Source organism: Trematomus bernacchii, unplaced genomic scaffold (assembly GCF_902827165.1).
Source record: "Trematomus bernacchii unplaced genomic scaffold, fTreBer1.1, whole genome shotgun sequence".
Lineage (NCBI taxonomy): Eukaryota > Metazoa > Chordata > Actinopteri > Perciformes > Nototheniidae > Trematomus > Trematomus bernacchii.
The window spans coordinates 2,184,398-2,211,736 of NW_022987839.1; the positions used below are offsets into that span (position 1 = coordinate 2,184,398).

The 27,339-nt window shown below is 40.1% G+C and overlaps 1 protein-coding gene across 1 annotated transcript; it reads left to right on the forward strand.

Moving 5' to 3' along the window:
* Positions 1 to 6,452: 6,452 nt before the first annotated feature.
* On the forward strand, positions 6,453 to 26,304 carry LOC117500125 (protein APCDD1-like). Its single transcript, XM_034152823.1, has 5 exons — positions 6,453 to 6,823; positions 13,114 to 13,300; positions 14,258 to 14,783; positions 23,516 to 23,837; positions 24,820 to 26,304. Exons 1-5 carry the CDS (start codon positions 6,784 to 6,786, stop codon positions 25,275 to 25,277), a joined length of 1,533 nt encoding a protein of 510 aa, XP_034008714.1. The 5' UTR covers positions 6,453 to 6,783; the 3' UTR covers positions 25,278 to 26,304.
* The last annotated feature ends 1,035 nt before the right edge of the window (positions 26,305 to 27,339 follow it).

The window sequence follows — 27,339 nt, forward strand, 5'->3', positions numbered from 1 at the left end:
TAAAGGAGCCCTATTATGCCTTTTGGGGTTTTCCCTTTCCTGTAGTGTGTTATAGGTTTGTGTAAATGGTCTGCAAAGGCTAAAATCCCTGTGTTCCCTCCAGAAGCTATCATTTTTTCCCTAAAGGAATAATCTGCCTTTTTTTTTTTTTTAATCTCTAAAACACTACAAGCTACAGACAAAGCCAGTGCACGTGTTCCATATAATTTGGTCCTATGTCCTCAAAAGGCACCCATTTCGATTTTCTGACTAATAACTCATGAGCCTTGAGCTTGTCTCGATTCTCCAGCAGTTCTGTAGAAACAAACTGGCCTAGTTTATTTTCCCCTTATCCCCTCTTTTCAAACACTTAGTACCTACAAAGCTGGTTTTCCGGTCACTAGAAGAACCCATCATGTATATTTATGGTTATGGTTGTGCTTTTAGCATAAATCAGCGCTGCTGCAGTCTGCGAGGGCCTCTGCTTCCTCTTCTTCTGCAGGACGATGTCAGCCTGTGTGTTCACGGAGCAGCTGGCACCACACAGGACAAACAGGCCAGAGGCCACAAAAACCACAAGAATCCTGACTTTGGCATGGCGGAGCAACAGCTAAGGCCTCTTTTAGGTTGTTTTAGACCGAGAAAGGGTCATGCTGCATCATGGCACTAAAATATTATATCTTTCTTGGCTTCTTTTAGCTTCTCCCCTCCTTTTTATTTCTATATATGTGTTTTTCTTCCTTCAGAAGTCGCCATGTGCTTCAGCTCATTCTCGTCCACGATGAAAAACAACCTCCTGAAAACTCGCCTTAGGTAAACAATCCATCACAGATAACATGACAGCTTATGGGATCTGTCAGTGTTTAGTTTTTATCATTATTCCTCTGAGCTTAGCCGAGTGTTTTCATATCAGCGTTGCATTACGTTACGCTCTGCTTACTGTCAATCAACTCACACCCGCATTAAGACCTCGAGCTCTCCTGGAGGAAGCAATCGCTCAAAAGCTTGTTGCCTCTCCAATTGAAATGCTACATCTTGTTGTATTTTTCCAAGCTCCTACAAGTTGGACGTGAGTGCCTGAGTTTTTTTGATTATGCAAATAAAAACAAGATGAAGGCAGCAGGAAGTGTGTTTCTTCAGCCCCCATTTTCTCCCTTGTTTCTGTGATTAGCTTTTTTTTCTGGGACAATTTCTCCTTGACCCTGCAGTTCCACACAATGGGATCTCTCATTGCACATGGGGGTATTTACCAGCGCTACACAGATGAAAAGACCTCCCCTCCTCTCCCTGTCTCCCTGTTTCCCGCTCATAGTCTGGATTGATTTAACTGCACTGTTTCAATTGTCTCTGCAGCAGCAGATGTCGGCCATATTGAAACTGAACTTGGATTCAAGCCTGCTCGACTGCTGAACTATCACAGTTATCTTGCTGCAGTTTGAGCAAACATGAGTAAAGTAGTGTTTGTGGATATATTTGACAGGCTTTATCTCACTTTAAAGGGCGATTACAGTGATTTGACACTTGAAGATCAGTTTACCTCTCATTGAAAGTATATTGCGATAACAGTTGAATGTCGTCTGTGACTCTCAATGGTAAAACAAAACATGTGATGTCATCAGGGTTATATTTATGTGGACATGAAGATTTAAAAATGTTCCTGTTAATAATCGGTAACAATTAGTCAGAGTTTGAAAGATGTGTGTGAAACTAGTTAATTGTTTGCTCGGACGTTAGTTTCTGCTGCCTTAAAGTAGCCAAACATGTGTTAGTGCAGGTCTAAGTAGCTTTAGCTTTACAATGTGGTCCACAATGCTTGACATATCAGCTTTTCACACTTCTTTGAAGCAAAATATTCATATCTGAGAATCCATGTTAAATGTTGCTGCACAATTCCAATAAATACACTAATGCTTTGTTTTTCACATTCCTCTAAAAGTCAAGCTGACAGTTTGGTATGTTTAAAACCTTTGGGATCTCTTGTTGTACTTAATATCAAATCCTGTGAGTTGAAACAAAGCTTGGCTGCTCTGCATGATTTTCTGGCAAAGACTGTTGGGTTAGAGAGGTTGAACTCCAGATGATGGTTAATATATCACTGAAAACACATTGGCATTGCTGTCAGCAACTCCTCTGGCATCATACAGTAACAAACAATCAACAGTTAAAACAATTAACATGCCATAACTCAGTGTGAGTTTTATATTTAATGTGCGCCACTCCCTTCTCTCTCTGCCTTTTACAGCACCCTCGAGAAATGACACAAATGTCTGCAGGGAGACATGGAAAAAAGAGGCAAACAGAAAACAGCAGAGTCATCCAGTTCTTCAGAACACAACTTTAATCAGAAACAGAGTCACTGCTTCTTTGAAATGTCCTTACTCACATTTATCTGCTCTGACATGTTTAGGGACACTGATGACAAAGGCTTAATGAAAGAAACATGTTAGAAAGACCCAGTATTTACAGGAAAAAGCATGATAATATCAACATTTCCTTCAGAAGATGTGAGAGTACAAGTTTCAGGCTTGAGGAGTAAGAGGGTGTTTCTCAATGTCGAGGAAAGCTCCTCCAGAGCCACTATTTCAAGGATGCTACGTAATCGAGTCCCGCCGAAGGACTGTTCCAATGTCCAGGATCCTTGGAATTCTACAGAGGCCGGCGTCCTTCATTGCGGGAAATTTCGAGGCTGCACATGTGTATCCTCCGTGGTCTTAAAATCCCCACAATGCTTTGCGCACGGACCAATTTCCAAAATCTTTGGCGGAAATCGCGCTCCATTTAAGGCGGGGCCTCGCATATGACGCACACCTGCACACCTGTTAGCCTGTTCCACCATTCTTCGTTTTCCGAGGCTAGGAAGGATTCTTGCCTCGCTTCTGAAGGACCTGACTCGGAAGACATGTCCTACCAAGGAAGCGTCCTCGACATTGAGAAACACCCACAGATTACATGTAACGGGATGACATAATCAAGATACCAAAAAACTGTATTCCCTTACAGTTACATTTAAATAAAATGCATGATCAGATTATAGATTTTTTCAAACGAAGATTGCTAGCAGGATAACAGTGTTTCAATACATTTTTAAATAAAGATTAGTACATTATAATAATTATAAAAGACCCGCTGTCTGAAACTAGACAACTCTGATTGGTTAGCTGACCACTCACTGTTGTGATTGGTCAACCGTTTAGAGATGTCCCGCCCCTTAGCCTATCACGTACGATGTGTTGTCGTGCTAGCCAATAGAAACATGAGTTACATAGTGATGTCACTTTGTTTGTGGGAGAGAAAGACCTCTACGAGAGCTTTGGGGATTTTAGTCTTTGCAGACCATTTACATGCACCAAAACTTATATAACACACCAACAAATCATAATAGGGCCTCTTTAAAGGTGGGGTAGGTAAGTTTGAGAAACCGGCTCGAGATACACTTTTTGTTATATTCCATGGAATGCTCTTAACATCCTGATAGCAATGAATATCTTAAGTGCTTTGACAAAAAATCCATTAAAAAATGTCATCTGTGGAAGCCGTAGTACTGTAAAAAGCACGACCAATCATCTGAGCCGGCCCGGCTAAAATAACTGGATGGCCTACCTGCCTGTCAGCCTTCCATCTGTGCACAAACTTATCTCGTGCCCTCATTGGTCATGTGCGCGTTCGTGTGTGTTGGAGGAGGGGCTCTGTAAGGAAGTGGCAGATTTTTTCCGGTTGTGTATTTTCAAATTCTTGCGCACTCGAGCTGGTTTCTCCAAAATTACCTACCCCACCTTTAAGATAAAAACATCTTACTGATATGACTTTCTCTTGTCTTTATTTGGCTTTCATTTGATGTTGAGGTGATCGGAAAGTAACCAGGTTACATCACTGTTATATTAGGTTAATGATTCCTTTTTAACAGCTAACTAGTAATTATAACCGGAATACATTTTTCAAGTTTCCCCGAAAACTACTCACTGGTTTTACTGTGCCCTTGAGTCTTTTGACAATGGAAGCAGCCTTATTTCCAGCGCTCATGGATCACATTGCTGCAGCGACACAAAGAAGGAGCGGAGATGCTTTGATTCTCCACACAGGACAACGCAGGGGTCAACACCCCAGAACAAGCCCCCCAGTCTCACCTCCCTGCCTCCAGCCTGTCCTTTATACAGCTCTTCTTATTAAAACCCCTCTCCGGTGCTTCTTGCAAATCCCATCAGTCTGTTTGTCCGGATCTTCCACGGCGGCTTTTCCCGGATCTTGAGAAAAGAAGGAATTGAGAGAAAAAGAAAGAGAGAGAGAAAGGAGGGCTGAGGTCACTCTCCCAGAGCATGGATCCAGGATTAGAGGAAAAAGAGCAAATACCATGCAGCGGATATAGAGGGAGGCAGCCTTGAGGGTTAAGTCGCCAAACAATAGAAATTAATTAGAACTCCCTCCGTGGAGCAATGCTCTACTGATTAAGGATTGGAGGATTATTGGATAAGCACATGAAATACTGCTTCTTGTGAAGAACCGGGCCTCTGTCACTATCATTTCAATGTGAAGCAGCCATGTCAACTTTACACTGCTAAAGTATTTTGGCATAAAAGTTTGCTTAGGGTCATAATGTTTTTCTAAACTAAACAAAAATCACTGCAATAGTTAAATGTTATTTAACCTTTTAAATTCTCCTTTAGTACTTTTAAGTTGGTAAAAATGACTGTCTGTTTCTTTAATTATTATTTATCAACTTATTTATAGAGAAACAACTCAAAATATTGAGCAGTCACAGGTTTTCAAATGTCAGGATTCAACACCTTTCTCTGTTTATATAAATGTACACTATACAAAATAAATAATTGTCCATTATCTGTGTCAATGTTGATCTATAACTGTGCATTATAAGTTTGCCAAGGTTACAGGTGTGCAATACTTAAAGTGGACCGATCATGCTATATTTGAATAATATAGTGTAGGACCATACCTATATAAGGCATATTTATACTTTTTTTTTTTTCAAAATACCAAACAGATCATGCATTTTAGCCATGCCTCATTTCGCTCAATTCGCAAGGGCTGATTCTGTGAGAACAGCACCATCTACAGGCCTGGCATATGTACTACAGCGTCTCCAGCGCTTTCGAACGGCAATGGCCGTGGCTGTCTCCTCCTGATTGGTGGAGTTGGCCCAATAGCCGTAGCGCCACCGTCCTGACGTCAGGACAGTGTTCAAATCTGGATCAGTTTTTATCAGATCCGTTGCGGCCCCTTTTTTAGAGATTTGAGTATGGAGGAAAATAGAGAGGGTTGTGTTTTCTGACACTTGGTGAGTTCCCTGGAACACCGGGGACACATATTCATGTATAAAAGACGTACACAAGTGCATTTTGCATGATAGGTCCCCTTTAATATATGGAGAACTGGTTTAAATGTACGACTGTGGAAAACTAACTTTAGCGACTCATGTTAGACTGAGCTTCAACAGGATCTTATTCTCTATCCTGTTAATTCATCAAAGATAACAAGCAGAAGAGTATGTTTCTATTGATCATTAGTGATTGTAAGTTGAAACTGACAGAAAATGTAGCATCATGAAAGAAAAATGAATGAGTTTGCTGCTTTTCTCCGGATACAATCAGTGTTTAAAGGCTGGTAAACCACATTTGGCTCAGTCAGTCTCTCGCCTCAGGGTCAAAAGATCAGAGACAACAGCAGAGAACCACAAGATAAAACGACGCTGGAAACTCAAGGCCAAGTTACCCCCTCCACACACACACACACACACACACACACACACACACACACACACACACACACACACACACACACACACACACACACACACACACACAGGTGTCCGGGAGGAAGAGGCTTTGTTGCTGTCCCTCCCTCCCTCCAGGCAGGCGGGCAAATGATGATGAGGAGGAGGAAGTTATAATTTGAGAGCCACGGTCAAGAAAAATGTGCAGCCTTCACCATGACTGATAACAAGCAGGATGTGAACACAAATGAGAAGGACGGAAACTCAACAGTTAAGGCTCAGTGAGGTCCCAGAACAACATCTAACTAATCCCAAAAACATAAGATTGCTTTAAAATTGTAGTTTGGTTACCGCTGTAGCCTACTATTCAAAGTAAACTATCTTAACAGCAATGATATCATTTAATTATAGTTGTTAGGTCAAGTTATGTCTTGTTTAGATAACTTTGGCACATCACATTAACTATCACATTAATAATGTTTAAATAATATAGATTTAGCACAATGATGTCATTATTATATGATTTGAACGCTGCTCGGCAAGTTTGCATTACGTAAAAGAGAAATAACCGTAAGTTATTAGAGGATATTTAAACACTTAACATATCGAGGTCCCACACACCTTGTACAAATTGGCGATTATTTTGCAGTGTGCACCTCACCGGGGAAAACAACTCACTCCACGCCCCCAAAATGTCCTCAGAGGCGGGGGAGTCCGGTCAGTGAACACACGTTACAAACACTCCTCCAGGGCGCACGGGGGACGCGCGTAAAAGCAACCGAGCTGCTTCATTTCAGCAGTGAAGAGCAGCGTTGAACTTCTCCACAGTCTCTCAGTCAAGTTTGGACTTTCCTTCCTCTCGTGAATCTCGTTTTGAGCCTCGTTCACCTGTGGGTTATATTCTTTGTTGAGAACCGGAGGTGTGTTTCCTATGATGCTCGGATATCCCAGGAGTGTTGGTTCCATGCTTTGGATACACAATGTGAGGATTTATGTCGGAATAAACAAGGACGCTGCGTAAAGGAAACCCCGAAATCCCCAGTGTGACCAGTGAAGATCGTTTCACTCCAAAGTGCGGAATGGGGCGGTTATGTACACTGCTTCTTGTTGCTTTTTTGGGTAAGAAACTTTTACTAGATTAATCAATGCAAGTGTGGAGTGAAAAACATGTTGGACTCCACGTGTGCATGGAAAACAAAATAAGCTATGTTGCACAAAATCAAAAAAGGATGAGATCTTCCAAACTATTTAATCATTTTTTGTATGTCTAGTTTTTTTTTTTTAAATGTTTGAAGCTTGTATCAGATTAAACCCTGACATCTCTTCATCTCAACACACCTGTTTACCATCATGGCTGTGTGTCTGTGTCCAGCAGGGCTAATAATAATCATATTTTCTAGCTTAGTTATCCCCTATGCCACAGTGATGAACATGTCTGAAGGCTAAAAGGCAATAAAAAAGCTTCCCTGGGGCAGCTGGGCAGATGAAAGCACTGGAGAGTTAAGAGCCACTTAAAACATCCATTCCTGATGAAAACCTGTCTGAGCAACAGAGGATTATGGGAGTGCAGTTGACCCAATACATCTGCTGGCAGTGACAGTGAAGGCAACATTTGGCTGCAACTTCAAATGACTGGGTTGAGATAAAACGATATGTTGGAGTCCACTTATCCTTAAGTGTCTATAAGTGAATCCAACGTTCAATTAGGTGGTGTGTTATTTTTCATAGATGCAATGAAAATGCACTGTCAGCCTAGATTAGTGTGTGATGTAAATATATTTGGGCGAGAAAACCTCAGCGAGAACTTCGGAGAGTTGAACGTTTAAAAAAGGCTTGGAGCCGCTTGTGATCCATTTTTGTATTTATATGAATATAATGAGACTTCTGCTGGACCACACAAGGGTCTTTAAGTTTAATTACAACTATAAATATCCAGCCGTTTTTAACAAACTGTCAAGTGATGGCTTATTCTACAACTTCCTATGTTCATCTTAATGTTGGGCTAAGAAGAAGGGCAGTTATATCCCTGTCAAGTTTTGATGATTTCCAGGACAGGAAGTGGACACCGGAGTTTGCAACAACAAAGATAGAGAGGGACATTTAATTGAAAAACTATTTTATAAATTTGTATTACGTATTAACTTGCACTCAACCTATACTGCATCTGAGGCTGAAGCCCATAATCATTTGTAAGATATATAAAAAAGGGAAATAGTATGAAACTTAAAAAATTGCTTTTCTCTACGTACTACAGTTTGTAGCATGGCCGACACAAATTAAGTAATTTGAACAAGCATCTGGTTTTATTTGACAATTTGATCATTTATTTAAACTATCAAAAGTAATGGTTAATATAAGATTGAAGGTGAATTAACCTTACAACTTCAGCTATCATGGATACATGTTAATTCAAGTTACACAAATACAGGGAACTATGTTTAACATATATTCAGAAAAACAAGTGTCAAAGATGCAAAGAAAAATTAACCCCATTAAGCTTTTATGTCATACTTATGTAGTATGAGTTTATTATGCTTTATGTGTTACATATAACGGCAAGAGAAAAGGGAATTCCTGCACACCTTTGTTTACTTTCGTTGAAATGTAATACTGAGGCAACATTTATGTCCTTTGTCCTTGTGGAGATGAAGACGTTGTCTCAGTTATATGTTTCCTATATGTGGGAATGGGAATGCGTTTGGGAATTCCCTCTTTCCTTTTGGACTTTTCATCCTGAGCACCTGTCTACAAGTAATTGACGGTGTGCATCAGCCTTCAAAGTCTCGTACAGTACATATAGACAACATATAAAACATAAATAGAGGTTTCAAAAGGATTGTATTTAGTGAGATAAAAAAAGAAGAAAATAGTATATAATATATATTTAAAACTCAGCTTGCTAACAAGTTTATCAGTTGAACTCTGAAACACACACTGCTACAGTTCTGCGTGTTTTCAGGCTGAATGACATTTACTACCATTATGTTTCAGATGTCTGGCAACCAACTGTGATATGAGTTTTAAAAGCAGCACCAGACAGCAACATCAGTCACACTAATAAGTGCTGCAATTACAGATCTTTCAATCATAAAAATAACCCAAATAGGTACAAATAACTGAAAAATGTCTTGGACAACATACAGTAAGTTTAACAAACAGAGCTTAACTCCAGCCGCAGAAATTAACGGCTAGTCACAATTTCAAATCAACCAAAAGGGATACACTTCTTATGGATTTGGACTCCCATCAGCCTTAAGTGTAGACTACTTTGTGTTTAGTGCAAAATTAGCAAATATGTGCATACTAGCCGACTAAATAATGATTATGTTCAGGGGGAACATTTAGCATTGTCACTGTGCTGTGCATGTTGCAACATTCTACTTATGCTACAGACCATCAGAACTTGTAGCAACATGTCAGCCTGTTGTTGTTGTTGTTGTTAGCCTGTAGCATCAACATGCTAATGCTACAGCCCATTAGAACTTGTAGCATAACTCTTACTTTTGGTCTAGCTGAAAGAAAATTATTTTTATTTTTTGGGGTCCTGCCTACAGCGCAGTGGGAACTGAGATAAAGTAAAGGACCGGGTCCCAAAATGAGTTGAGATGAGTCCTGCAGAGCCGTACCATTCAGTGGAAACCATTGACTGTAGCTGAGATACTAGCATGGATAAAGAAGCTTTTTAACAGCAAAATCTATATTTTATGATTTCACCTCAAGCTAAATGTATATTTCAAATGTGTACTCATACTTTTAGTGTTAGAAAGTGCAGTATTTCCCTCTGAAATCAATAGACGTAGAAAGTCTTCCAAATGAAATAAAAACTCAAGCATCGCCAGTATACTTCTTTGAAATTGTACCACTAACTTTAAAGTTGAAATCCTAAAATGTTACGTTATTTCATTCCACCCCCGTAAAGTCTAACATCCTCACTGCCAAAAGCTAAGATAACACAAAGAACAGTCCTTTGTCTGGTCTCCGCTCTGGCACTTCTCTCTTCCCATAAACGATGTGGAGCCTCTCCACTTGTCAGGGGTCCCAGTGCTGTGACCTCACTGGTGGGATCAGGCCAACTGGAAATGTTCTCTGTGGTTTGGGGCTCTGGGAGTTTTGTGGGCGCTTTGATTTGGATAGAGAGCAGCAGTTTGGGAAAGCTGCATCAGTGAGGGATTGCTGAGGGTTTGAGTTGAGCCAGTCTGATTATTGCCTTAATGTGGGGAGGTTTTTGGTCTTTAAAGAAAGCGATTGGAACAAACTCTCACCACTCACACATTCAACGCTCATTAACTGTGTAGAGAAGGAGCTGTATGATGCTTCCTCTTAAAAAAAGTAATTTAGCAAAAGGGGCTACACATAATCTCTATAATAATTTTCTTGTTTTCCATTTTGAGTTCTTGTTTGACTTTATGTAAAACGTTTTTTCAATGAAAATGTGTTTCATTAGTTATGATTTTTTCACAAATGAATAAAACACGTCTTATTGAGCCTAGTCTGGATCAGGTCTGTCTGTCACGTCCTTACAGTGTAATGTCTGATACAGAAACACTTCCTCCAGCATTTGTCACCTAAAACGGTTAAATAAGATGCATGCTTGACTTTCATTTTTCATTTCATGCAAGTTATTCATTGAGTAGAGTTCAAATGTGCTTTCCTTTTAACCATTACACATATATGGTGCGGAGCGGCTGTGGCTCAGTGGATAGAGTGCTGGACTTCGAATCAGGGGGTAGCAAGTTCGAGTCCCACTGCAGTCAGCATGTCGTTGTGTCCCTGAGACACTTCACCCCAAATTGCTCCTGTGGGGATTGCCCACAGTACTGAATGTATGTAAGTCGCTTTGGATAAAAGCGTCTAACAAATGACATGTAATGTAATGTAATGTACAGTATTTGAAAGTGGGAAGTCCCGGATTCTTTGAAAACTGGGAAGAATACTAAATTATATATATAATATTGAAGTTTCTGAGATTAAGTCAGTTTCCCTGTTGACAAGGGCATACATAATCCCTAGAAAGCTGCAACAGTACACCAGGAGATGATTCACCATCTTGTTATCAGCTCCCTTTCTTCAACATTTGTATAACATCTGTTGCAGAACTGATATCAAGGTTTCTTAATCCAACATTTTAGATTCTTTGGAGCTGTCCAAGGTTTTGGCTCTTGGCTGAGAGTTATCTTTTTGTTTTTCAAAAAATAAATTGCATAAATTTAAAGCTCATTTGTCAATTGCCAATTTAAATAAACTGAACCGTTAGCTTAGGTTTGTTGAACCTCTGCTGACAATAATGAATCAATTAAGAATATGTTCTTGATGTACCGAGTAATTGTTATTTGCTTGTCAGAAAATGGTTGTTTGTAAAAATGTAGGTCCAAGGTGATGTCTTCTAGTTGCTGTTTTTTACCATGAGTCCAATGGGAGCCAAACATATTCCACTAGCTACCAATAAGACCAATAAAACAAAACCGCATATATCTACCTTTGAGATCCTGAGTATTAAGTTAGCTTACTTAATATCTTCTTGATGTACTTGTATCTTGTTACTCGACTCATCATTTTGACACAAGAAAACTACTATAAACAAATGAATAAGGTTTGGATGTTTAATATTGTTAATTGTACAGCTTTTGTTGTGTGTATGATTGTACTTCTCATACTTTGCTTCGGGAGAAAAACATCTGGGTATTTAAGCTTATCTGTTGTATGCAAATATCTTTATTTTGATAGCTTTTATTGTGTGTGTGTGTTCTACCCTGAAATTCACCTGCTATTAAATCAGAGGCGTGGAAACCTTTGTGAAAGTAAAAGACAAAGTGTATTTGCATTAAGCATCTCCCCAGGTTTCCTTTTTATATTCACAACCACGTTGGTAGTTTTTACTCTCCTCATTGTAAAAACAAACTTAGGGTCTTTCCCCTATCCTAAACACACACACACACACACACACACACACACACACACACACACACACACACACACACACACACACACACACACACACACACACACACACACACACACACACACACACACACACACACACACACACACACACACACACACACACACACACACGGCAAACTGAAGCCTTTTCTTAGATTTATTTGACCACATCACAGCCAGCAGCGTTACTAATGCAACCAGCTGAGTCGGGGGCTCACGTCTCTGCAGTGTTTCCACTGAGCAGCGCTGTGATGTGGTGATTTGCACACAAGCCTCTGCTAACACGTAGGAGTTTCTGAGCGTTAAACAACTGGAAGGAGCTTTGTTCTTAATGGAGCTTTTGGTTTCTTTAATCAGATATCTTTCTTGTTCCTCCCTTGGTGTTATGTGTCTGAAATAAAAACCACAGCAGCATACCAAAGTGTTCAATGATATTGCCAGGCGAGTTGGGTCCAAATAGAAATAATTTAAGTCAAAGTCTTCGTATTTCAAGGTAGATTTTGTTGATATTAGAGTATTACATGGAATAAATCCTCGCTGGAATGTGAGCTTCAAGGCTTTTCTGTGGCTGCAGGCTTTTGGAAATGCTTTCATTTCCGATATTGTATCCCCTTAAGCTCAGTCCATTGTTGAAGGTATAGTTATTTCATGTGGTGCATCGGGGCTACACGTTCAGGGTGGGAATTCATAGTTTTCAAACCTCAATACTGCTCTTGTCCCTTTTTTTAAGATTACTTTTTTATGTTACTTGAAGTCTATTTTAATGGAAGCAGAAAGCCAGGTCTCAGTTGTTCACCTTTAACATCTAAGCTTTGCATTTTCATCACATGTTCAGCTAATATTAACCCATGAAGACTCCACTCATACCAGGTGTTGCAGGTCACCGATAAAGCCCTGTAATCCCAGGGTGATGACATGAGTTAAAATGACTACATGAGACCCTCTAAAAGCTTCAAAGAAGACTGGCTGATTGAATAAGCAGAAAGAAAATATGAGAGACACTTCAAAAAGAAACTTAAGAGCAATAGACTTTAGCAGTGGCCTTTAATGTAATTCATTAGAGTTCAACGATCAAAAAGAAGGAGGTTCTGCCAAACTAAACTCATTCTTTAGTGGTTTCACATTTGAATAGGGATCAAACATCAATGAATGGAACTTTTTAAACATTAATTTTGTGTTGGATCCATTTTGTGTGTGTGTTTTGTTTAGTATCAATTGAGGGGTTTAGTATAAATCATAACACTGCTTTAATGCTCAAATCAAACAAAAAGAGATAAAGAAACTTGTATCCTTCAAAGCTTTGGAGTTTTATCAAGCAAATAATCTGAATCCTGAGGTGCTTCCATGTAATACACACATCTAAGCCTTTTTCTTTTGTATATATATTTTAAATTCCCAAACAATCATGCATATAAGAAGAAGATAAATGACCTGAGCTAAATCTTTTGGTGTCCTTTCTGTTCCTGCAGGCTGGGCTGAAGGAGGCTCTTCTCTGCACCACCCAGACGTCGGGTCCAGCCGCCTCGCTCTGGAGAAAGCCTTCGGTCGGTCCCTCAAAGACTCCCAGTGCCAGCACATGTTGAAGCACCTTCACAACGGAGCCCGCATCTCTGTGCTCATGCCTCCCAACGTGGAGGGGCACTGGGTCTCCACCAGGTAAACAGCTATGTGTTTTTGTGCATCCTTGGGAGCCTCAAAGTTGACATGGAGGTCAAGTGTCTTTCTATGTACCTTTGTGTTATAGGAAACAAAGGCTTTTAACTATCCAAATAGTTTAGGCTAGTTTCAAATTAAAAACGTTTTCTGAATCAATGAACCCCCCCAGCACTTTACCCTACATGGTACAGTGCAGTCTGAAGACCTCTACTATAAAGCCTATTGGTTGCTCTCACTTCCTGTTTGGCAGTTAGCAGCAGATTATCTGTGTTGGAGCTAATGCAACAAACATTTTGTGAATTGAAGAGAAGTAATACCTATAACTGGAGTTTAATGGAATTAATTACTACATTCATTGAGTCTTATCCATTATGAAGGTGAATGATATCAGTAATCATATTGAAATGACCAGAAATTAATTGTGTTGGCATGCTATACCAACATGTGCTAATAAGGCTATGCTAACATGAGCCACAGCCACAGAGGCCTGGACTAACAAACACAGTTTTCAATTAATTTCTTTCTGGTTTCTGAATTGTTATGCAAATATTTTAACTCTGACCCCATTATAAAAGTGTAATGGATTACGGTGATATTAAGCACATTTTCAAGTCCCTGCAAAAAGTGGAATCCAAAATGTGGTCAACAATCCAATGGGTTTTTAGTTTCAGATGTGCCCCCTGAAGTATCTTAAAGAAGGCTAATTATTACATGCAAATTACATGTAATAATTTGACTTTTTTTACAAAAATGTTTTAGGCTAGTACAAATGAATGTGATAAGAAAGCTTGACTAAAATATATTGTGAGCAGTTAATGAATGAGAAACAGGCTTGAAGCACACTGAAACACTCAGTTCTAGACATGACAAACTCAAAACTTCTTGGTATTTACTTCAACTTCTTCTGCATGTGGTCTTGAATGCTGTTTATCTGAAACCTCTGTTTTTCTGTTGCAGCTGTGAGGTGAGACCAGGCCCGGAGTTCCTGACGCGCTCCTACAGTTTCTACTCCAACAACAGCTTCCAGGCTCACCAGTTCTACTACGAGGACAACCACTGCACCAAACCGTCGTACACTCTGGTGATCCGCGGCCGCCTGCGCCTCCGCCAGGCCTCCTGGATCATCCGCGGCGGCACAGAGGCGGAGTACCACCTCCACCGCGTCCAGATGGTTTGTCACACCGCCACCGTGGCCAAAGAGCTCAGTCAGAGGCTGAACCACAGCTGCAAAGGAGCCGTGACGGGCCCCTGGGAGCCCAGTGTGGCCTACGAGCTGTGGAGCGAGGAGGGCGGATACGACTGCTCCCGGGAACTTAACTTCGCCATGCATGAGCTGCAGCTGCTGAGGTTGGAGAAGCAGTACCTGCATCACAACCCGGATCACCTGGTGGAGGAGCTCTTTCTGGGAGACATCCACACCGAGCCGTCCCAGAGGCTGTACTACAAGCCGTCCAGCTACCAGACCGCCCTGCAGAACGCCAAGGTGAGACACATGATCCTCTTTTATTCAAAGATTACAGGGATGAGGAGGAAATGTGGCTTTGTGGGTTCTTCGTAGAAGTGTGAGAATATCAGTTTATTTAGTTGCTTTATTTGTGTAGGTTACTAATTCCCCTACCAAGGGATTAAAAGAGAAATACAAGGGGTTGTGAGGTGATAACCAGAGTAGAACACAAGAAAAAAACACAATTCTGCAACACAGAAGGGGATTCATCTTTTAGATTGTTCTGATCATTGCAATGTGTTGATGTCCGTTGGTTGGTCCACCGCTTTGGTCCAGATCAAATGTCTCAACGACTATCTGATAATTTGCCATAAAAGGTTGTACAAGCCTGACTTTAGTTATCCTCTGACTTCCCTCCAGAACCACCACAAGGTTCACGTCATCATTTATTAACTCTGCCCCTCCATGTGAGGTCGGCCCAGACCCTAGGGGTTTTTAAATCAACACTAAAGACTCACTTCTTCTCCCTGGCCTTCTAGTCAGAGCGGAGCACGACTCCTGACATTTCCCTGTGTTTGATTTTTATATTTGCTGTTGTAATTTATTGTCTTCTGTTTTTGTGAATGTAGTAATGTGTTATTTATTATTTGCATGTACAGCACTTTGGCTCGACCAAAAATCGTTTTAAAATGTGCTTTATAAATTAAACCTGATTTGATTTGATTTGATTAAGTATAATATCTCAACTACTTTTGAATGGATTGATATGAATTTTGTTACACATGCATGCACCTCTCAGGTTGAATCATAGCAACTAAGGTGCTCAGCTGGGTTTTGTGGTAATAAGAACATGTTGCTTGCATACTAAATTGAGATAGTTTAAGCCTTTCCAGCATCAGCTAGCTCAACCTAGAATAAGAACATATTGAGGCTGGCCAACAACACGTCTTGGTATTTGTCTTTGTTGATGTTGCAAATAGTGCTGCTGTGATGCAAGAAAAGTTTCAGACCTGATCTGACAATAAACTATTATCGTATAATCGTAATGCGTGACTTTAGACTCTATTTAAGATTGTTTCACATCTTGGGGCGACTAAACGTTTTTCAAATGAAGTAAAAGCAATCTTTGGTTGAGTTTCTCAGCGGCTATAGATCAGGGGTGTCAAACTCAATTTCATCGCGGGCCACATTCGCATAAAGGTTGCACTCAAAGGGCCGGTTGTAACTATATAAATATATAATATATATAAAATAATGTATTATATTACATTATTGCCTCTGAATTGGATTATTATCGGATAGGATAATAACTTAGTAATTAACTACGTCTGAAAGCAGAAGTCCAGGGCAAATAATTGCAAGTCTCTTCAGTGTGCATGTCACAAAACGAGATGCATTGTGGGACATGTAGTTTATGGGCAACCTGCTTCTGTAAAGTAGCATGTAACCATATAATAAACGTATTATATTCTTTGCAAGCTCTTGCGGGGCCACATAAAATGAAGTCGCGGGCTGGATTTGGCCCCCGGGCCTTGAGTTTGAGACCCCTGCTATAGATAATATGCCATCTTTGAATGTTTCTTTGTAATTATTAATAAATGAGCAGATCTGATTGTTGCATCTGTAGAGGCCTTTGTCGAGTTTGTTCTCTAGTATTCCTAAAGACTTACTAGAAGCAGCCAGAAAACTCTTCCCATCCTCTGCGTTTTAGGTTTTTTGGAATGCACAACCAAGCAGGGAGTAGAGTTTTGTTTTTCTCCACAGAGCACGCAGCTCTGTGGAGAAACCTCTGCTGAACTCAGCTCCCACTGTGTCAGCCCGTCACACTGAAAAGACCACACACACCAGAAACAGCATGAACTGACCTTAAGAACAGTCCTCTTTTATGAGAGTTTATGTTGAGAGTAGTCGACACAAGAATGTGAGGAGATCTTGGTAGAATATTAGTTGGAAGTAAGTCTTTGTTTTAAGGTTTAGGAGCGTTGGGATAATCAGAAAAGACAATAGATGCTGAACAAGTGTAGAAGGACAAGTGATTGTTATTTTCAGTGATTCATTTTTTATGATACTAAATGCAACTCCACCTGTCTGCGACAACAAACCTCAACTAAGACCAATTCTGATTTAGGATCAGTGTTCATGTCAACAATCTTGCCCTTCCACACTAAACATTTGCACTGTTAGAAACCAGAAACTATGTACATACTGACTTCATCTAACAAATCCAGGATCAAGAAAGAGTCCTTTCTTTCCTCCGCTGTGCTTACGGGATGTAATTTCTCTATTTACACTTCTGAACAGCAGTTTCCCCGCTGGCTGAAACCTTAGAGTGATGTTTTCACTGTCACCCTACAGAGATTACAATGAAATCCTGTTCTGGTCCGCTGTCTAAATAAACACCCATTTGTACAGGGATGATAGGGCTTGGTGTTGCTGATCAGAATGTAAACAGTGTGTGGAGTGAGGATCTGTGATCAGAAGACCCTCCTGCGGTGCTGTAATGACCAGAGCTGCTCCCCTTAAGCCCCTCCGCCCGCAGAGCGCAATGTGAGACCCGGCCTATCTCTGGGAGCGATCAACATGTGGTATTCCTAGGATTTTGAATTATGCGGCCATTTGAAATTTTCCAGAGAGCACATACCAGGTCTGATTTCATGCATGCCTGAGGCTTAAATCAAAGTGTTGCATGTGCTCCATTTCTCCTCAGTTGTCCGTGAACAAGAAGAAAAGAGGTGTTGGACTAAATAGGATTTACTTTGTGTTGCACTTCCAAAGACTGAAACTGAATTACAGCACTGCCTTTAAAGCAGGGGTGTCCAAACTTTTTTCACCGAGGGCCACATGCAGAAATATATTCGAAGGGCTGGGCCACTTACTAGAGGGGAGGTATATTGCCTCATAAGTAAAGTTATAAGTTAGCAAAATTAATCGAATGTAGGTCAATTTTGCTTAATACTTGAATATGCTTTAAGAAAAACAACAGCCTACATCACAGCTCTCCATAGGGTTTCATTTATTTGTTGGTAGCTCATTCCTTAAAACAGAAGCTTCAGATTGCTTATTATAAGAGGAAATATGAAGGGTGTATTTCAAGCATGTTATGAAAATAAGTTATTGGGCATTTTTCTTATCAACTTAGATCTGATAGAAAATGTTTTCAACTTTAACTGACTGAATTAGTTTGAAAAGTGGGCTTCTTAACACATGAATACTGTGTAATATCTGTTTTCATCTATATTTAAGAAGTACAACACAAGACAAGCACAAGTTTCATCTGTGGGCCATACTCCAATATACTTTTTGAATTTGCTGAGGGCCGATTCAAAATGGCCCGCGGGCCGCATTTGGACCCCGGGCCATAGTTTGGACACCCTTGCTTTAAAGCCTAGCCAAAATGACAAATAACCATATTTCCTCACCAATGAGTAAAATCTGTGTGTTTTATTTTTTTTAAATTGAATAATGCTTCTATAATAAAGTGATCCTAGAGATTTACAAACATGTTTTGACCGTCTTACCTCATTTTATAGCTTTGGTCAGATGTTGAGCCCCATTGGTCACCTACTGTAAACCTACAGTAAAGTGGGTTTGCAATTCAGTGAAACAGTGGTATAAAATACCTCACTTCTTCTGACCATCTCTTGAGGTTGTAATGGTTTCTTTTCAGGGATTTTTACTGCTATGGTGACGATCCAATCCATTAATCCTAAGTGGCGTACCCAGAGCTGGTCCCAGTCCAGAGCGTGCTGGTGCCAGCGCGTTCAATCGTGGTTATTGGGTGGATCTCAGCAGTGATGCAAGAGCAAGGCACCAGACTTTGTTTTTACATTTGATTTCAGATCTGGTTTCTCCATTTTCTGTCGCCTGGTTCACCGCTGCGTCATCACTGAGGCGGAGGAACGACCACTTGATAATTAAGCCTGTTAGGAAGAGATCTGTGTCTTTATGTTGTTGTTGTTGTTGTTGGTTAAGGGTATCTTGTTTGTACACGTATCCCACATGCAGAGGTTTATTTGCTGCCTGCCAAGTTTACTTTATGTTTTTTGGTCTTTTGCCTCATCTATGTGAGCCTATAAGCCTTTAAAATATATTTAAATATTGCGCGATGAAGACCGATACACTAAGAAAAGACTCTTGTAATTAACTCCTCGGAAGTCCTCTTTCTGGAGAGATGCTAGTCTTGCTCTAAGATCCCAAAATGGAAAATCACACATGTTGTCACTTGAGGAGAGGTATTCATATCCTTAAGTTAAAGTGGACCTATCATGCTATATTTGAATAATATAGTGTAGGACCATACCTATATAAGGCATATTTATACTTTTATTTTTTCAAAATACCAAACCGATCATGCATTTTAGCCATGCCTCATTTTGCTCAATTTGACCATTTCTAGCTCTGGGCAGATTCAGTGAGAACAGCACCATCTACAGGCCTGGCATATGTACTACAGCGTCTCCAGCGCTTTCGAACGGCAATGACCGTGGCTGTCTCCTCCTGATTGGTGGAGTTGGCCCAATAGCCGTAGCGCCACTGTCCTGACGTCAGGACAGTGTTCAAATCTGGATCAGTTTTTATCAGATCCGTTGCAGACCCTTTTTTAGAGATTTGGGTATGGAGGAAAATAGAGAGGGTTGTGTTTTCTGACACTTGGTGAGTTCCCTGGAACACCGGGGACACATATTCATGTATAAAAGACGTACAAAGGTGCATTTTGCATGATAGGTCCCCTTTAAAGTAGTACCACACTGTGAAAATACCCTATTATAAGTCTTGCATGCAAACCTTTAACTCAGCAAAAGTATGTTGGCAAATCAGTAAAATGTACTTTAGGTTTGAAAAAACAGAAGTCATCATGAAGGAAAACACATGGTTTTTCACTGAAGAGGAAGGGGATGAAAAGCTATAATCTGAAAAGTAACAGGATACATATTGGAGCAAAAAGTACAATATTTATCTCTAAGTACTCAAGTGTAAGTACCTCCAATTTGTTCTTGAGTACAGCACTTGAGTAAATGTTCTTAGTTAAATTCCACCACTGGGCGTAGTGTCAGTGAAATAACCAAGAAGCTTTTAAAGCCTGACGTGGTTTCTGTTCCTCGTAAAAGTTTTGCTTCTGGACATCATCTTCCCCTGAACGATGGCGGTAATCCCCAAAATGCCCTAATGAAAGATGGCTGCCAGACAAAGCGAAACTCTGTTCTAACTCTTCTTGATCTACTGTGGCTTGGATTGAACCTCATTTGTACGTCGGTTCAAACTAAAGTGGCTGCCAAATGTAGCCGTAAAACATGAATTAATAAATGTACTGTATATGAAGTAATGGCAGTAATATCCTCCCTCATTTCCTAATTTATATTCAATTCCAGTAAGGATATGAACTGCTTTGTTTCCAATAGGAAGAGCCAATTTTTTATTGCAACAGTTTACTGAGAGAATCTTGTCTGTGCTTTTAAGAAAAGTTTATCATAGCATCACCTATTTTTTTGGATATGAGGGCTCTTCTGTTTTGAACGTTAGTTGATCCCTTGTTAAGGGAAAATGTGGATGAATTGATTACAGCTGACGGACAAAGACAGGTCTATCTTGACACTTTTTTGAGTAATTTTTCAAGAAAATGTTTTCTTAATTTCAATTAGGGAACTGTCATTTCTACAAAGAAGTGAAATTTGTGAAATTAGTGAGTTTAAAAGCACTTGTTACCTTCAGAGAGAGCCAGGCTAAAATATAACCCGTTTCCAGTCTTAATTTTGATCGACAAAATATTAAATAATAATATATTTGTCATAGTTAAAGGGATTTAGCTCATTTCAAACTAAAACACCACCTCTTACAAGCGTTTGGCTCATTTGAGGTAAATATATGTGTATTTGTCTTGCTGTTCTTAGTTTGCAACCTCATGGTTTTAATTCAAGTTAAATGTTATTTAATGTAATCATTTGTATTTTGCTCTGTGGATTTATATTTGAGAGGGATTAGGACACATATTCAGATACCCCTCTTTGCCATGGATGAGCTATGTGAACAAAAAAAGTGGGAGGTTAGTATCCATAGAAGGAAGATGTGTTCAGAGTCGCGCCATTTCTTTCCATCTCACAGGCCGTCTGTGTTTTAGAGGCTCAAAGTTCCTGCAGACCTGGAACATGTTTTCCACACCTGCCGCAGAGAACCTCCACCTTTTTTAGCTCTTTTCCTTGTGTCAACACATGTAAAGTATATGTTAAAATATACATGCATACCTTTCTCTCTGCACACTGTATTTACTTATTCATTTTCCCCCTGCTACATTCTTACTTACACACACAAACACAGATGCAGAAGTGCAGTAAAACATACTCTCATGCACACAGGAGGCCTCTCACAGCGCTGTGGAGCTGCTCAGGGATTATCTCATCAGTACGATGGAGGGATACTCATGTTTTCCTCCGCTTCTTTTTGCATTGATTAACTTCCCATACATTTCGTGTGGACATAATGTTGTCTGGGGAAAAGAGTGATTGGTTAGGGGAAGGTCAGGTCTTACATTTTGGCCACCCTGATAACAAAACTCCACTGACTCCCTGGAGTTCAGTTTTTGGAAAATATTTAGTGTAATAAAGTTTGATGAAGGTCCCCAGCTCTGAGTCTTTGAGCCCCACAGCTGTGCATATTATGATCACATGCTGCTCCAGGGTCCACTAAACCAGACACGATGCGATCTTAACGTGATTAATGATCGTTTATACACTTTTTTATCGATACGAGTGTGAAGAAAGGACTTCCCGCTGTTGTTTGTAAGTAGCATGATGTTTAAGCCCTCTGTTCGCTGCGGGACTTCCCGTTGTCATGGCTTAAGTTCAACCAGACAGATGTCTTTTTACGGAGAAATGATGTGATCACCATGAGAAAATGCTGGAGCCTGTCTGGCTTCCAACACTCGAGAGATACAGACTGGAGGAAATAGTTTTTCCTCCTTTAACTTTAAGCAGACGCCAAAGAGTTTGCTTTTTTATTGTGGATTTCCTGATTCTGATGATGGATTTAAAAAGCTTTCAGCACTGTTGGGTTTTATTTGACTGGAAGTTCATACAGTGATATTCAGTGGGAACTGTAGTTTTTCATCACTATTTTTTATTTACAGTTTGTGCTACCCTGTGAAAATGTTATTTTACACTACGGTCTCCATTTGACATTAACTTATATACTAATAAATTGTATTAAGAAAATGGCAATGAATAGTTTATTCATCTTGTTAAAGGTAGGGTAGGTAAGAATGGAGAAACCAGCTCGAGTGCGCTAGAATTTGAAAGTACGCAGCCGAAAAAGATCTGCCCCTTCCTTCAGTCTTCCTTACAGAGCCCCTCCTCCAACACACACGAACGCGCACATGACCAATGAGGGCACGAGATAAGTTTGTGCACAGATGGAAGGCTGACAGGCAGGTAGGCCATCCAGTTATTTTAGCCGGGCCGGCTTAGATGATTGGTCGTGCTTTTTACAGCGCCACGGCTTCCACAGATGACATTTCTTTAAGTATTTATTGTCAAAGCATTTAATATTCATTGCTATCGGGATGTTAAGAGCATTCCATGGAATATCACAAAGTGTTTCTGAAGTGAATTACCTACCCCACCTTTAAGTGCAAATGTAAGGGATTTTGTGATAATCAAACAATTTTTAAATGTTTCTGATTAAAGCATCTTTATATTAGGTTAAAAATATTACACATTTTAATTATTATTCATGGTGGGTTTAATCTCCTGCTTGCAGTCATTTCCCAGTGACGTTTAACTATTTTTAAGTTATTTCTATATTCCCTCTATTTCACCCCTTTTTGTATTTTATGACATTCCATTTCAATCCTCCCATTATTCAATTCAGTTCTTAAAACTACAGTTCCCACCAGGTGGAGCTTTTACCACCCTGCAAAGGTTGGATGCCCTTGTTATTTTTTACCTCCCTGCCCATACTTCTAATACAAAAAGCACAAGTTTGGTTGTAGTCATTTGTTTTCATACCTTTAGTCGTTTTTACTCTATGTTTTGCTCTCTACTTTGTTGTATCTTCTAATACAGGGGGGTCAAACTCAAATACACAGTGGGCCAAAATAAAAAAATGGGTACTAGTTGAGGGCCGGACTGGTTCAATGTTTATTGCAAAACTTATTGAAATGAACTTATTGCACATATTAAACCTGGAACTAACAAAGCTTAAATTATTGCCTATAAAAACAACATTAAACATTAAATAATCAGTTGCATTCATTTCTTATGGCTCTATCTGCAGCTTTTCCAGAGTCATTTCTTATGATTACTTTCTCCACAGGCGACACAGCTTCAAAAAAACAATTTCCCTCAAAGAACAAACCAAACCTGCCCTGTTGTCTCAAGAAACAAAGTGCAGAAGGAAACATCCATTAAACTGAGTTGCTGCTCTGTGATGCTAGTTGAAGCCAGATACTTGGCATCTCATCTCGGGTGCAAGTTCATCAATGTTTGGGGTCAGGCTCTAAGCTGAGGAAGGTGTGCGTGCAATATACCAGCGGGCCAGATCTAATAGTAATTACAAATTATCCTGCGGGCCGAAATTAAATCCACCAAGGGCCTGATTTGGTCCCCGGACCTTGAGTTTGACACATGTGTTCTAATACATCTTCTAATACGAAAAGTATTACATTTCCTTGATAATTATTATGTTTCGTTCTTTATTAAGGATCGTTATTTTACCATTACTGCTGTTCCTTTTTTTATACATGTATACGAGGCTCACCTTTCACCTCCCTTTCTCCCCAGAACCACGACCACGGCTGCATCGACTGCCGGATCATCTTCCGCTCCGACGCGCTGCACCCCCCCATCCTCGCCCCGCGCGCCGACCTGACGGTGGGGCTGTACGGTCAGTGGGTGAGCCAGCGCTGCGAGGTGCGCCCCGAGGTGCTCTTCCTCACCCGCCACTTCATCTTCCACGCCAACAACCACACCTGGGAGGGCCACTACTACCACTACTCCGACCCCATCTGCAAACACCCCACCTTCAGCATCTACGCCCGGGGGCGCTACAGCCGGGGGCTCCACTCCACCCGCGTGATGGGCGGGACAGAGTTTGTCTTCAAAGGTAACCGGTTAAATTGTTGACCCTGGTAGAATGGTCTCTTTTACTCCCTTTATTGTACATGTGAGGGTCTATGTATGTATGTATGCTTTCTGTGTTTGACAATGTCACAAATAAATCATATATACATTTAAAAAAAACTAAACTAATGACAAGGACAAAGATTTTATTTTATTTTCCTGTCCTACAGCTGTGGTAAAGAGTCAAATATACCATCAATTCTCTGAGGGGGGACTACATTTGAAGTGACTAGAAAACCAAATGTTACTCCTCAATTTTCTGTCCTTACTTTCTGAAATGAATACAAATATGTTTGCCATCTCTCATCAGTGTGATTTAGACTTTAGGCTCTTTTAAAACTTGTTCTGCTTGTAGCTTTATAAAAACATGTTTGCTGAATATGCACATTTCACCAGTTTTGCAGCATTTTCAGCAGAACAGCAGAAAAAAGACTCTTCAAATTCAGCAACGATAGGATTATATGATGAGAAGCAATATTTATTTAACCTCCAGACAGAATATCCAGTTGTTGCAGCAGAACAAAGGAAGAAATGGGTAGAGAAAATGTAAAAAGAAATTGTCAAGTAGTTTAAAAATAAAATAACTTTATAATGAAATACTAAATTACAAGGTTAGTGATTAGTATCAGCTTAGTTCGACTTAGTTGAAGTGTAATGTTATCATTATAATGTTTATAGTACAACAGACACTTATATAATATGAGTAAGTTAAGGCCGTATTAGTATAGGTAAAAGTTCTAAAATAATTTATTACAAGGAAATCTCCTTTATTCAAGTTTTTACATTAAATATATGCAAGTATACATACGTTCAAGTAAAAGTATTCATTATGCAGAGTAATCCATTTAAAAAGAATGTATATGAAAATATTGGATTTTGAGAAAGTCTTTAGAAACCTGGATGTTCAGGACTGCTGTAAGAAGCATTTGGCCCTAACAGGTGTTCTTGTGTCTTTCCTCGTATAGTGAACCACATGAGAGTCACTCCCATGGACGTCGCCACCACCTCCCTGCTCAACGTCTTCAACGGTAACGAGTGTGGGGTGCAGGGCTCCTGGCAGATGGGGGTGCAGCAGGACGTCACCCTGACAAACGGCTGTGTGGCGCTGGGCATCCGCCTCCCCCACACGGAGTACGAGCTGTTCCGCATGGAGCAGGACGCCCACGGACACTACCTGCTGTTCAACGGCCAGCGGCCCAGCGACGGATCCAGCCCCGACCGGACGGAGAAGAGGGCGTCCTCCTACCAGATGCCGCTGGTTCAATGCTCGGCCAGCAGCCAACCGTCAGATTTCAGCAGGACGGAGAACAGGCCTCATCTGAACCACAATGCCTGCAGAGGGGGGCACAGAGGCAGCCAGCAGCACGTCACCGTGGCTCTCCTCACCTTCATCACGTCTCTGCTTCTCCGCTGGCAGAGCTAGAGAGATGTTTTTCTACATAAAGACACAGTGTGGATTACAAGGGCAGACAAACGTTTGACTTCTCTGATGTGAAAGAGGATAAAAACTGGTGATTAAAGTGAACTTGTTGTGACCAGAAACCAAAGACTCGACACTGCTGCTCCACAGAAACTTTAGCACTTTAGAGTGGAACCAAAGACCGACCTGTCTGTTTCCACAAATATACAAAGATATATCCACATAGACCTGAGAGTTTGTTTATACTGTGTATTTACCTACATCTATCAAGTCATTTCTTGGTACCGCAAAAAGACACGATTTGTTGGAAGTCTTTTCTACGATGAACTCAGTCATGGTTTACAGTAAAAGGGAACTACACTACTTACAGCATTTTGTAAATGTTGCCTTACAGTATGACAAACTCTGCAGAAGTTATGTCATCATTTCACATTATTTTGTATACAATAAAGTTACCTACCTTACATGCACCCTGAAGAGATATTTGTATTCACCCACTGATCAAAGAGCTGCATCCTCACTGGCCGACGCTTGACCTTGTTTCTGTTTATTATGTCATACTCGGACTAGGAAACTGCACCTGGAAAATTGGCTTTAACTCCAGCTTCGTGTCAGCAATTGAAGGGGCAATATGGCTGAATTCACAAAACCTATATCATGAGAATATGTTCTGCAAAATCCCAACATAATCAAAATAAGATTCCATTGTTTTGCTTGTGTAAAGATGTTCTAATTTTCAAAATACATACAAATTTGCAAAGACCAAAACGTTTTACTTGTGGGTTTTCGGTAAAAAATGACTGTCACTGTGGTGTCGTCACCCTTGACATGGTGAACCAGTACCTGTTTGGATCTAGCAGGCTTCTGCAATACGAAAAAACATTATACTTCAAAACAAACTCTTAGAAAATCTTTCTAAGAGCCAGTGAATTATAATTGATGGTGCAGAATCCTGAAGAACCTTAAATGGATTCCAAGAAATGTCTGTAACTGGATACATGTATAAGATTAAAGCTTTGATACTCTTTAATGTTGATTTTAAAGTATGTTTTTTCTTTCAGTATACCTATCTCTAAAATAGTTTATCGAGATTGTTATTATGGCAAAGAGTGTATGTCACGGTCTAGTGTCACAAAAGTTATCTGATAGTATGTCATAAAAAAGTAATTGTGTAGTAGGTCATGACAGTCAGAAAAGTATGTTATATAAAAAAGTCTAAGTATAGTATGTCATAAGAAAGGTCATATTATAGCATGTGACAAGAGCAGATAGTATATTCTTTCGTAAAAAAAAAAGACCATATTATGTCTCAAAAAAGTAATGGTGAAGCATGTCATGAGAAAGTTGTAATTAACAAGTCAAAGTATTGTACGTGATTAAAAAGGTCATAGTACAGTATGTGACAAAAAGATCACAGTATGTCATAAAAGGTCAGTGCATAACTTGCCATGAAAGAAATCCTTAAAGGTCATCTCCAACTAATGCTGATTGAGATGGATTTGTTGTTTAGATCCCAGAAATACTATGATAGACGCACGTGTTGGCAGCTGCCTTACCTTCCAGCTCTTCTTCTCATTGACGGGCCTTTCAAATGGTGGATGGGAACAACTATCGATTTGCAAACAGATATTATTTAAGGGCGTCAGGTGACACATAGTTGCAGTAAAGTATGAACTTGTTATTTCGCCCTCTCTCCTGCAACAAAGAACATCCAGTGGTCCTTTCCCACGCTACCCTGTCCTCTCGGAGTCGGTATGAATCACGCCACTTTACGCTTTAATAAAATGATTGCAGGTTTCACTTTTGGGGGAAATAAGCATCCTGTAAAGAACGTTGTGTTTTAGCCTTCATGCTGAAATGAGTTCGGTTTGGGGCCAAAAAGAAACTGCAGATGTTTCCATACAAAGTGATCCAATATACTAAAAATGTACCCAATTACCTTGAAAGAATAACCTCAAAATCAGAGCAACAGCCTGTTTTTTTTTTTGCAAGATGATGCCAATTACATGTAAGAGAATACCCCCCTTCTAACTTAATTTAGCAGCACAGAAAGAGATCTAAACTT

Excerpts from the sequence above, each read along its gene's own strand:
- LOC117500125 (XM_034152823.1), top strand. The coding sequence starts at position 6,784 with ATGGGGCGGTTATGTACACTGCTTCTTGTTGCTTTTTTGG. Across the intron at positions 13,301-14,257 it reads GGGCACTGGGTCTCCACCAG|CTGTGAGGTGAGACCAGGCC; the intron begins GTAAACAGCTAT and ends TTTCTGTTGCAG. Across the intron at positions 14,784-23,515 it reads CCGCCCTGCAGAACGCCAAG|AACCACGACCACGGCTGCAT; the intron begins GTGAGACACATG and ends CTTTCTCCCCAG.